This window comes from Staurois parvus, unplaced genomic scaffold, assembly GCF_062004578.1.
Source record: "Staurois parvus isolate SC_StPar_1 unplaced genomic scaffold, SC_StPar_1.0 ptg000544l, whole genome shotgun sequence".
NCBI lineage: Eukaryota > Metazoa > Chordata > Amphibia > Anura > Ranidae > Staurois > Staurois parvus.
The window spans coordinates 1,635,373-1,647,524 of record NW_028318340.1 but is presented as its reverse complement, the minus strand read 5'-3'; the positions used below and the strand labels follow the sequence as shown (position 1 = coordinate 1,647,524).

At 41.3% G+C, this 12,152-nt stretch overlaps 1 protein-coding gene across 1 annotated transcript in view; it reads left to right on the top strand.

Moving 5' to 3' along the window:
- The window catches only part of UFM1 (ubiquitin fold modifier 1), a 48,902-nt gene that overhangs the window by 7,936 nt on the left and 28,814 nt on the right, over window positions 1–12,152 (top strand). The window contains exons 2-3 of the mRNA XM_089690820.1: window positions 7,909–7,965; window positions 9,341–9,398. Of these exons, the coding sequence (XP_089546946.1) occupies window positions 7,909–7,965; window positions 9,341–9,398 (115 nt within the window). The remainder of the gene's footprint in view (window positions 1–7,908; window positions 7,966–9,340; window positions 9,399–12,152) is intronic.

Below are 12,152 nucleotides of genomic sequence, written 5' to 3'. Positions count from 1 at the left end.
AGCTATGCATAGCTATGAGCTGACAAGCTCAAGCACTTTCTCAGCTCCCTTGTACTTGTGAGCAGGGCTGCCATCGTCATCCCCTACTTGGCTTGCAGGTTGATTTCTTACAGCGGTGGAAATAACTGCACACTTGTCTTATTTTCAAGATCTCTTCCCTTTGATTAGGTGCATTCAGTGGCCTAGCAAATGGAGATTCAAATGTGCATTTTAATCAGCGGAAGTCATCAAATTATATTTTTTATGTAATGTTGCAACTGATTGGAATATTTTATTCAAAAGTTATTGCTTTAGAATAAACAGCAGGCATTTATGCAGAATTGGACGCTGTTATGTTAACTGAGTACCAGCCTTTATTGCCTCTTCATTTCCAGGTCCATTTTAGGTGCTGTGGCCATTGAAATAAATAGTCATGCAACAGTGAACCCAAATAAATGTATATAATGTTTTTGACAGACCTTTCTTTTGGTGGTATTTAAAGTGATTCTTAAAAGATAAGTTCCCGTTTTTGACAAAAATAATAAATGCACAGTTTTAGTTTTTTTGCAGGTAAAAAAAATGTGCATTTATTATCTTTGTCTGCAGGAGCCTGGAAAGCACTGCACCAGTGATCAGTAGATCGCTGATGCCATGCAGGTCTCCTGCACACCTGTCAGGATATCTGCTTGCCATACAGGATGTATGAGCCGCAGATATTTTGACAGGAAGCTTCAATGAACTACTGTGGCTCTTCACAGCGCCAAGGTAGTTCATTGACAACTACAAGTCGACAGGCTGCTGGGGCTTGTAGGCACTCATTCACAGAACTCTTTGAATGAGTGACATGGCTGTGTACTTCTCCCCATGCTATCTATCAGAGGGAAGGGGGACGGCGGGCACAGCTGTGGCTATGGGAAAATGTTACATGTTCCATCCTAAAAATGGGTGGAACTTGTAACATCTTCCCAAAGGTGAACTTTTTTTTTTTAAATAATAAACATGTCATACTTACCTGCTCTGTGGAATGGTTTTGCAAAGAGCAGCCCCAATCTTCCTTTTTTGGGGTCCCCCACTGGCTCACCTGATTTCCCCCTTCTGACTGGCAAGCCGCATGCTATGGGGGTACTGGTGCAGGCTCGCTCCAGAGCTGTGCTCTGTGTGTCCATAGCCCTACCACTGCACTCCTGCTGCTGCCTTGATCTATAAAATGCATTAAGGTAAAAATCCTTCTACCCTCAGAAACACTTTAATAACCACTGAGTTTTTAATTTTTTTTTTACTGTATCTGGGGACAAAATACCAAAAAATGAGTGTACTGGTCTCATACAGCTGGAGGATAAAGATTTAAGAGGTTAAAGTGCAGATGTGAAGGATAAGGGAGGTGAGGGGGTTAATAAACAAGGCAACAGAGAGAGGAAAGCTGATGTTTAGATATATAGGAGTCATCTGTATATGGCTGGGTTCACTGACATATGTTTGTAAACGTCTCTCCAGAAATAGACATCCACCTCTTTGCTTGTGTGTTTTCTTTTTGTTTTTTGAAATACAGTTCAGTAGGCAGAAAGTGGTTAAAGCTGAACTTCAGACAAACAGGTGAATTACATATTAAGATAGGTTCATACTGATGCTGTGTGAGTTTACTAGTGCAATTTAAGGAGCACCTCCACCTTGATTCAGATGCAGTTCAGCTAAGGTTGCCATGTGTTTTTCATGCAACTTGGATTTATGCCCTGTGGTCACTTGCTTTCTCTCAGGTCAGAAACACAGCAGACATTTGTCAAAAACGCACTGGAATTGCATGGTCTTTGAACAGATTAGCGTTTCATATGCGGTTTACATTTAACTCTATGGATCTCTAAATCTCACCGCTCCAAACTTGCTCAGGACCCTTTTCAAAACCGCACTGTGTTCAGACTGTATATATGTGAACACCCTCCATGGAAAATCATGTTATTTAACATGTCATGCGATTCCATGAGTTCTGAAACGCATCAAAAATAGCATGAGTGTGAACCAGGGCTAAGGGAGCTACTGTACCTGCCAAAGGATTGGTATTTCTGTCAAGTCAGTCCTGAGAATTATACAGCTCTCCCCCAAAGCACAAAGGAAGAGTTATAACTGCTGTCATAGTTTTGCCATTGTATTTATTTTCATCGTTGAGATGTTCTGTTGTTTACAGGAAGTAGAGGATATTTTCCCAGTGGGGACTGAGAAAGCAATAAAAAAAAGATTCTAACACGTTGTCCAATCTGTAACAAAAGTTAAAGAAAAAAAAGTTTTTCTAGTTGTACTCAATGTAGTTGTGTACCTCAGTGTTGCCAAAAACATTTTTGAGTAGTTAAATGTAAGCCTTTAATGAATCTAGGTTTAGATTTTTTTTTTTTTTTTTAAAAAGTTGCTTCTACATTTTGTGGGTGCTCCAGTGCAGGTCACATGATTGCTGTTGATTCCCCAGTGATTCATGGACCAATGGCTTCCCCTCTAGCAGCTTCTCCTCTTTGTAGTGTCAGACATGTCTGCCTACCCCATACATGGCCACCAGCAGGTCTGTGAATCGCTCGGGAATAAACAGCAATCACATGATCTGCTGGTGAAGCGTGTATGGGGCAGGGAAAGCAGCTTCACAAAGAGGAGAGAAAGCTGCTGTTAGTCAGGTCTGGAGGGATGGGTGGGGGGGGCATGGTTTACATTAACTCTGGAAGGTACAGGCACGCTGTGTGATTACAGAGCATGCCTGTAGCTAAGTGCAAGATGACAGAGGACATAAACTGACCATGCTAGCATGGATCGGCAGCCTTTCTAGCGTGGTCAGTTTACTCTCACACAGGCAGGTTCCAGCAGGTAATTGAGATGAACAACAGTTCTGATTACAATATTATTATGAAAACCCACATAGAAATGCATTAACCACTTCCGCTCCGCCCTATAGCAGAAATACTGCTACAGGGCAGCCCTGGTGCGCAAAATCATATATATACATACACATGAATTTGCAGTTCTGGGTAGTGGGCGTCATAAATTTATGATGAAATTTGATTTTTTTTTTTGTTTTAATTTACTGGATATGTTTAGTCACAAACAGTAAAAAATCATTTTTTTTTTCCCCAAAATTGTTGGTCTTTTTTTGTTTATAACACAAAAAATAAAAACCGCACAGGCGATCAAATACCACCAAAAGAAAGCACTATTTGTGGGGGGGAAAAAAGTACATAAATTTAATTTGGGTGCAGCATTGCATGACCACACAATTGTCAGGTAAAATAACGCAGCGCCGTTTTGCAAAATATGGCCTGTTCAGGAAGGGGGGTAAATCCTTTGGAGAGCAAGTGATTAAAGAGCCAGTGAAATGTTTTTTATTTTAGGTTTGCACTTTAGCAAAACTCTGCCTCCAAAAAAACATTGAATATTCCTTTCTTGCTGCCTGTACCACTGATCCTCAACCCATCGTACTAACCGGTGAGCTCCAGGACTGTTATCTCTGATAGCACTAAGCCTGGGTTCACACTTTTGCAGTGTGGAACATTGCATGCGATTCGCACAGGAACTGCACTGCATTCCTGTGCAAATCGCATGCGAATTCTGTGCGGTGCAATTTGAACCATACATTTTTGTATGACTCAAATTGCACCGCATCTGCACCAAAAAGGTGCAGTACCCTTTTTTTTGTCTCACAGTCAACTGTTCGTGGTATTATAACAAAGTGGAAACAGCCGGGAACAACAGCAACTCAGCCACGAGGTGATAGGTCATGTAAAATGACAGAGCGGGGTCAGCTGAAGCACACAGAGCACAGAAGTCGCCAACTGTCTGCAGAGTCAATAGCTAAAGACCTCTAAACTTTGTGTGACCTTCAGATTAGCACAACAACAGTGTGTAGAGAATTTCATTGAATGGGTTTCCATGGCCGAGCAGCTGCATCCAAGCCTTACATCACCAAGTGCAATGCAAAGCGTTGGATCCAGTGGTGTAGAACACGCCTCCACTGGACTCTAGAGCAGTGGAGATGTGTTCTCTGGAATGAAGAATCACGCTTCTCCGCCTGGCAATCTGACGGACATGTCTGGATTTGGCAGTTGCCAGGAGAACGGTACTTGCCTGACTGCATTGTGCCAAGTGTAAAGTTTGGTGGAGGGGGGATTATTGTGTGGGGTTGTCTTTCAGGGGTTGGGTTTAGCCCCTTAGTTCCAGTGAAGGGAACTATTAAGGTGTCAGCATATCAAGACATTTTTGGACAATTTCATGCTTCCAACTTTGTGGGAACAGTTTGGGGATGGCCCTTTCCTGTTCCAGCATGACTGCGCACCAGTGCACAAATCAAGGTCTATAAAGACATGGATGAGCGAGTTTGGGGTGGAGGAACTTGACTGGCCTGTACAGAGTCCTGACCTCAACCCGATAGAACACCTTTGGGATGAATTAGAGCAGAGACTGCGAGCCAGGCCTTGTACTACATCAATGCATGTTATGCAGGGAGGTGAGGTGAAAGGGTGGAGGAGCTGGGCCAGCACAGAAAGTAATTAGACAAGGAGAGAACTGATTTGCAAGTAGGGAGGAGCTGTGCTAGGGAATTGACTCTTCCTGGAGTAGTCAAAACTTCCAGCAAGTTCAGGGTCACATTACAAGTCAATAAAAACAAAATGGTTATGGCAATAAAATAAAAATACTGCCAGTTAATCATTGAAAATATTTGATTGAAAAATCAAAGGAGCCAATCAGAAAACTGATGGCTGAAAAGGAGCTGCTGTTTAGCCTACAGGTGTATGGCCAGCTTTACGGGTTTCTTTTGAAATGAGCAAAAATATTTTTTATAGGATGCATACATAACAGTTTTTTGTATCCAAAAAGTCCTGCTGGTAGAAAACCAGCCAAAATAAACCAACCAATATATATTGCCTTGTCTTATGATCCCTTTTTTTTTTTTTTTTTTACACACACAGAAATTTGACATAACATGAATGTAAATGACTTAGGCCTTGGAAGAAATAGACTTCAGCTTTTATAAGGGCATTATTTACTGATAGAATGATTAATCCTCAGCACTCAGATATTCAAATGGTTACGCCAGAAGTGTCCCTTAGCTGCTGGAAGACACGTCACCCAGGCGAATGAACATCTACAAATAAAAGCAGCGCTTATATAATCAAATAGTGCAATCTTGAGGCTTGTAGAGGTACGCAGCTTTTTATAACAATTTTAAACTCTCACCGGACTGTATGACCCAGCCAGTATAAGGGTCAGAAAGATGACACCATATACCTGTTTGGGATATGTGAGCTTTATTTGACCCTGGGTCATACAGTCCGATGAGAGTTTAAAATTGTTAAAAGAAGCTGTGTACATCTGCAAGTATCAAGATTGTGCTAATTGATTATATAAGTGATGGGTTTATGTGTATACATTATTGCAAAGTATTAACAAAGCTTTAGACAAGCTATGGAGTTCAGCAGTCTTCTGCCCTCCATCCTGATTCCCCCATCAGCCACCCCAGGCTTACAGAGGAGGTGAGCTGAAAACCCAAGGGAGGAGCAGGTTGGGCAAGTCTGCTTTTTAGGGATGCACCGAAATTTCGGCCGCTAAAACATATTGGCTGAAATAGGAAAAATGTAGCTGATAGAGGGGACTGTGTGTACTGCAGATGTGGGGTGGGGGGGCGATAGGCAGGAGAGGAGCAGTGTATACAGTGACTGGCTGCCTATATGTCAGTGCCGGTTTTTAAATGTAATTACTGGCTTTTTTTTTTCTTCACTATAGCTTAGAGAATGAGCTGTCTCTTTCCCCGACACTAAAGGAAACTAATGGGTGGGGTCACTGGGTAATGTCAGTGGGTGACCCCACCCCTTTGTTTCCTTTAGCTCTCCGAGAAGGACAGCTCCCTCTCAGCTATAGTGAAGGAAAAAAAAGCCGGCAATTGCATTTAAAAACAATGTCGTTTTTTAAAATGTAATTACCATTACACTATCATCATTTAAACATTACAAAGAACATAACATAATATGCAAAAAGGAAATAAAGGCCGCAAAAATTGAAAATGAACGTCAGATTGCAAAAGATAGCAGGACAGACCCTCAAAAATTCTTTAAATATATTAATAGTAAAAATGTCCGGTCCAAGCATGTAGGCCCTTTACAAAATAATTTAGAGTGAGTGAATGGGGACAAAGAGAAGGCAAATTTATTAACCTCTTGCAGATAGCCGAATGACAGCTGCATTGCGGCCGGCCAGTTCTGGGTGGACGTCATATGACGGCCTCCCAGAACACGCTCTCCTGCACACCCCTGGGGGTGCACACCCGGTGATCTCCGTGATCGCTTTGTCCTACGGACACAGCTGATCACGTGAAATGGTAAAAGGCCAATTACAGCGGCCTTTTACCACGTGATCAGCCGTGTTCAATGACACACTGATCACAGGGAAATGCAATTGCCAGTTATCGGCTGCACTTTCCTCACGCTGTGACAGCGTGAGGAAAGTACTGACGAGAACTGGCAGTTGTCGGAGGAGGAAACAAATCTGATTTCTTTTTATGAGGAGGTGAGCAAAACTTTGGACAGAGGGGTGGCGGTGGACGTGGTATTCTTGGATTTTGCAAAAGCGTTTGACACAGTTCCCCACACACAGCTAATGTGTAAGGTAAAGTCTACAGGCTTGGAAAAATCCATATGTAAATGGATAGAAAACTGGCTAAAAGATTGTATTCAGATAGTAGTAGTTAATGATTCATACTCTGAATGGTCTAGGGTTGTCAGTGGTGTACCCCAAGGTTCAGTGTTGGGACCCTTACTTTTTAATATATTTATAAACAATATAGGGTCTGGGATTAAAAATTCCATTTCAGTCTTTGCAGATGACACCAAGCTGTGCAGTGGAATAACTTCCTTACAGGATATCTCCAATTTACAAGCCGACCTCAGTGCTCTGTTTAATTGGGCAACTATGTGGCAAATGAGGTTTAATGTTGATAAATGTAAGGTTATGCACTTGGGGGCTAAGAATATACATGCATCATACAAACTAGGGGGGTACAACTGGGGGAATCAATGGTGGAGAAGGATCTGAGGGTTCTGGTAGATCACAAGCTTAATATTGGCATGCAATGCCAAGCTGCGGTTTCTAAAGCGAGCAAAATCCTCTCTTGTATTAAAAGAGGTATAGACTCCAGAGAGAGAGATATCATATTACCCCGGTACAAATCATTAGTAAGACCTCATCTGGAATATGCAGTTCAGTTTTGGGCACCAATTCACAAAAAGAACATTTGGGAACTGGAGAAAGTACAGAGAAGGGCAACCAAACTGATAAGAGGCATGGAGGAGCTCAGCTATGAGGAAAGATTAGAGGAACTGAATTTATTCTCTCGGGATCGGTTTTGGCACCAGAATTTTCAATTCAATGCACCACTACGGCTTTTGTCAGGTAGCTAACAGAAACCCCTAGAGAGAACACCGGGTAAGTCAAGAGTGTGCGAATCACAAAACAGGCTGAACAGAATTCCAGATATTTTTGACAGGTGTTTAGCTGTTTGGCTCAATGATGCATGACAAAACAAGAATGAAATGCAGAAAAATTGCAGAATACTGTATATATGTTTTCTGGTTTTTTTTCTTAGGCAAAAAGATTTGTATGCATCTATTGTGATTTCTTTTTTTTTGTTTGTTTTTGTCTTTGTTCTGTTAAAGAAACCTGTTTTTTACAGGAACACTTTCAATTAGTCAGGCTGGTCTAGTAGGCAGATGGTTTTAGAAATAGAACCTCCACTACAAAGTGGAATCATTTTACACCTGTATTTGTGTATCTACAATGCTGGTTTAGTGGGAATAATGTAATATGAGTTTTAAATGCCAGCTTCTTTTGAGATTTTAGCACACAAGTGTTTGAAATTGTAGATGAAAAGTATTTTCAGTAAAATATACATTTTGTTTTCAATCTTAGGTCAAAAGTAACTTTTAAAATTATACAAACTGCAGATCCCCGGCTTCCTTACAAAGTGTAAGTGTTTTTATCTTCTGTTTTATATATGAAAATTAAATATAACCAGATATGGGAACCAGATTTTTTTTTCTTTGACATTATTTAGTCTTTTAAAACAGCAGCAGGTGTTTACTGAGATGTGAAATATTACTGGAAACTCTAACAGAACACACAAACTAGATAAAGTTATATGGCCCCTATCACACGGGGCAGATTCTGTTTTCTTATAGGTGAAGGCCATTTTCGTACCTCCTGAAGCCTTTCCCAAGATGGCATCATCCCATCCTGCCAGGTTGCTAGGATGTGGCTAGAACAATCCCAGTTATTACTGCTCACCCCCACCATCACAGGAGCAAACTCTCAAACCCCCGCACAAGTGTGGTCCATCTCCTTTGTTTCAGATTTTCTGAGCTACTGTGCATGCAAAGGTTTTGAATCAACTGGGGGTGTCTTAGCCATGTCATGGAAACAAGGCAGGATGGGATGATGCAATCTGTTGTTTTTCAGTCAGGTCTTGGAAGGTACATAAATGACTTACACCTATAGCAAGAGCATTCTTTAATCTTGGTCTGAGCTGCACAGTTTTTTGTTTTTGTTGCATAAGGCAGTTTTTGGTAAAGGTGAACTAACTCTTTTTAAGTATTGCTATTTAGTAAGTTTGCCTAACTTGTTACAACATGGCTACACCATCCTTTAGCCATTCGCAGTGATTAATGACATATCACATTAGTCATCCTGATGCTGGTAAGAACTTGCCTGCAGCAGTATGCTTTGGAGGACACACGCAGGCAGTAAAACACAAACCCATTTGTATGTGTTGCTCCCTCAACAGCAGCAAGAGAGCAATGCTTCACAGCTGAAGCCAACAAGAAATTGAGATATACAATGTAGGCATGCATTGTCCTTGAAGATGTCTTGAAGATAAAATAAAGTGGTTCTAAAACCTGAAGCTTTTTTTTTTTTTTTTACCTTAAAGCATTCTCTGCATTAAGGTAAAATACTATAGTGTGCGGCTCTTTCCCCCCCAGCCCCACTTGTATATACCGAAGTCCGATCTCGATCCAGTGATGTGCACTAGAGCATCGTTTCTCTCGGCTCTCTCTTTCCTTGGACAGAGGCAGAAACGGGAAGCCTTGGATCCTAATGCTGTCAATCACAGCCAGTGAGGAGGGAGTGGGAGCGAGCATGCACAAATGCTTCCATGCAGTTTGCTATGGGGACACTTTGGAGGGGGGAGAAGCAAACAGTTCCGGCGGGGGACCCAAGAAGAGGAGGATTGGGGCTTCTCTGCAAAACCATTGCACAGAGCAGGTAAGCATAACATGCTATTTAAAAAAAAAATAATTTTGAAGCTTTAATATCACTTTAATAATTGTTTCTTATTATTCTTTAGCCTCAGTGTTCCTGAATGTACGCCATTTACTGCAGTTTTAAAGTTTGCAGCAGAAGAGGTAAGCCTGTGTCTGTAATTGTATTAAACTATATCGCTGACTGCTAGTTTTAGAGGAAAACTTTCATTTGCAGCAGTTATGAGGTTCAGTTCTTGTTGATTTGATGTAACTTATGGAGAAAATATCTGATGATATGGAAACGCCCAGTATCCCTCGTGTGTATTGACAAGTGACAGTGCAAAGTGAGTGGTAACTCTGAAGAATAATGGCCAAGAAATCTTGCTTTTGGGTCTTCGTGTCATAATAAAAAAAAGACCACTGTTGACTCAGCCCATCAGTTGTTGTCTTGACTCCTTAAAATGTATATAAGCTCAATCACTAAAATCTCCTATAAGCTTTAACCTGTAAGGGCCCAATGCACACTAGGCAGCAGAAAAAAAATGCCAGAACTGCTGGAAAAAAAGAGAAACATAAAAACTGCTCCTATTGAGCATATTGTACACAAGTTTAGGAGCGTTTACACTTCTTTGCATCCACAAAACACTAAAGATTATTTACACTCAAACATTTGACGCGCCTAAACACCATATTTAGGTGCGTCAAGTGTTCTGCTCAAAAGCTCCTCTCAAGGCCATATCTGGTGGTCATGTCTGAAGGTGTGCAGACTTTGGGTTAGGTTCTGTGTGTTGCTTTTTACCTTATTACATACGGATCTGAAGTGAAATCCCTGTGAGGCCCTTCTTTGTAAACCAATTGCTGAACTGCTTCGCCCTGAATGGCAATTCACAGTGCACCTTTTTACTGCTACCACACTGACCATAGCCAGAGCCTGGAAAACTGTTGTTCTTAGCTTTTGAAGCTGTTAAAAACGTCATGAATATTATTATGGTGATTGAAAATTTTAAACCAATACTTTCAGGTACCCATAAGAAATTCCTTCGAGTCTGGCAACCCTGGATAACTCGTGCTCAGCCATCTCGGTTTGATAATGTTCTTTTGTCGATCTAACAACCTGGCACTGCGGACCCCCGGGACTACTATTTTTCTGTTTACACTCCTTTCTTTTCTGGTTTCTTTCTTTACCCACTTGCTTTTCTGCGTTTTTCTTGATCAGATAACGAAACTGGGTACTCTGCTAGCCCTGACGTTTTTAATATATGCTGTTTTTGGATCATACGACTGACTTTACTTTTATCATTCATTGCTCAACACTTTCTTTACACAAGTCGTCTGTTGTATACCTCAGGACTATTATACTTTTCTCAGCTGTGTATTACTGTTTGTAATCCCTCTATTGCGTGATAGAACATATTGGTCTCTGTGATACCCACTTTTTTGTTATCTCTATATTGTATGTAATTGTTATATTGTTGGCTCTGTCTGTTTGACTTCCTATTGCCAACAAAACTCTTTGTAAAGATGAGCTCCTCTCAAAAATGCACTTGTGATGATTTTTTTTTTTTTTTTTTATTTTCAGCTCGTAAACGCTCCTACAAATATGTCTGTAAACACCCAAATGTGCATGGACACATAAGCTATCATGGAGTTTTTTGTACAAGCTGAAAGAAAAAAATGCCAAATGCCTGCATAATCAGCATTTTTATGCCCAGTGTGCATGAGGCTGCCTTATTAATTGAAAAGCCATTTTCAAACTTTTGAAATCTGCTGTTTCCATTCAAATCTGGCCATGAAGAGACTTGTTCAAGCACTTCCAGTTATGGGGAAATTATTCTTTTTTGACTAATTCTCCTACCATCACACATTCTTCTGATGGCGATAAGTGGCAGTTTTTACACACATTATATACAGGTGAAACTCGAAAAATTAGAATATCGTGCAAAAGTTCATTTATTTCAGTAATGCAACTTAAAAGGTGAAACTAATATATGAGAGAGACTCAATACAGCTCATGAAAACCCCAAATCTACAATCTCAGAAAATTAGAATATTACATGCAATCAATAAAACAAGGATTGTACATACAACAATATCGGACCTCTGAAAAGTATAAGCATGCATATGTACTTGGTTTGGGCCCCTTTTGCGGCAATTACTGCCTCAATGCGCTGTGGCATGGAAGCTATCAGCCTGTGGCACTGCTAAGGTGTTATGGAAGACCAGGATGCTTCAATAGCGGCGTTCAGGTCTTCTGCATTGTTCGGTCTCATGTCTCTCATCTTTCTCTTGGCAATGCCCCATAGATTCTCTATGGGATTCAGGTCAGGTGAGTTTGCTGGCCAATCAAGCACAGTAATCCCACAGTCATTGAACCAGGTTTTGGTGCTTTTGGCAGTGTGGGCAGGTGCCAAGTCCTGCTGGAAAATGAAGTCAGCGTCCCCATAAAGCTCGTCTGCGGAAGGAAGCATGAAGTGCTCCAAAATCTCCTGGTAGACAACTGCGTTGACCCTGGACTTAATGAAGCACAGTGGACCAACACCAGCAGATGACATGGCTCCCCAAATCAACACAGACTGTGGAAACTTCACACTGGACTTCAAGCATCTTGCAGTGTGTGCCTCTCCATTCTTCCTCCATACTCTGGGACCTTGTTTTCCAAATGAGATGCAAAAGTTGCTCTCATCAGAAAAGGGGACTTTGGACCACTGAGCAACAGACCAGGTCTGTTTTTTTTTTTAGCCCAGGTAAGATGCTTCTGACGTTGTTTGTTGTTCAGGAGCGGCTTGACAAGAGGAATACGACATTTGAAGCCCATGTCTAGGATCCGTCTGTGTGTGGTGGCTCTTGATGCATTGACTCCAGCCTCAATCCACTGCTTGTGAAAGTTCCCAACACTTTTGAATGGCCTTTTCCTGA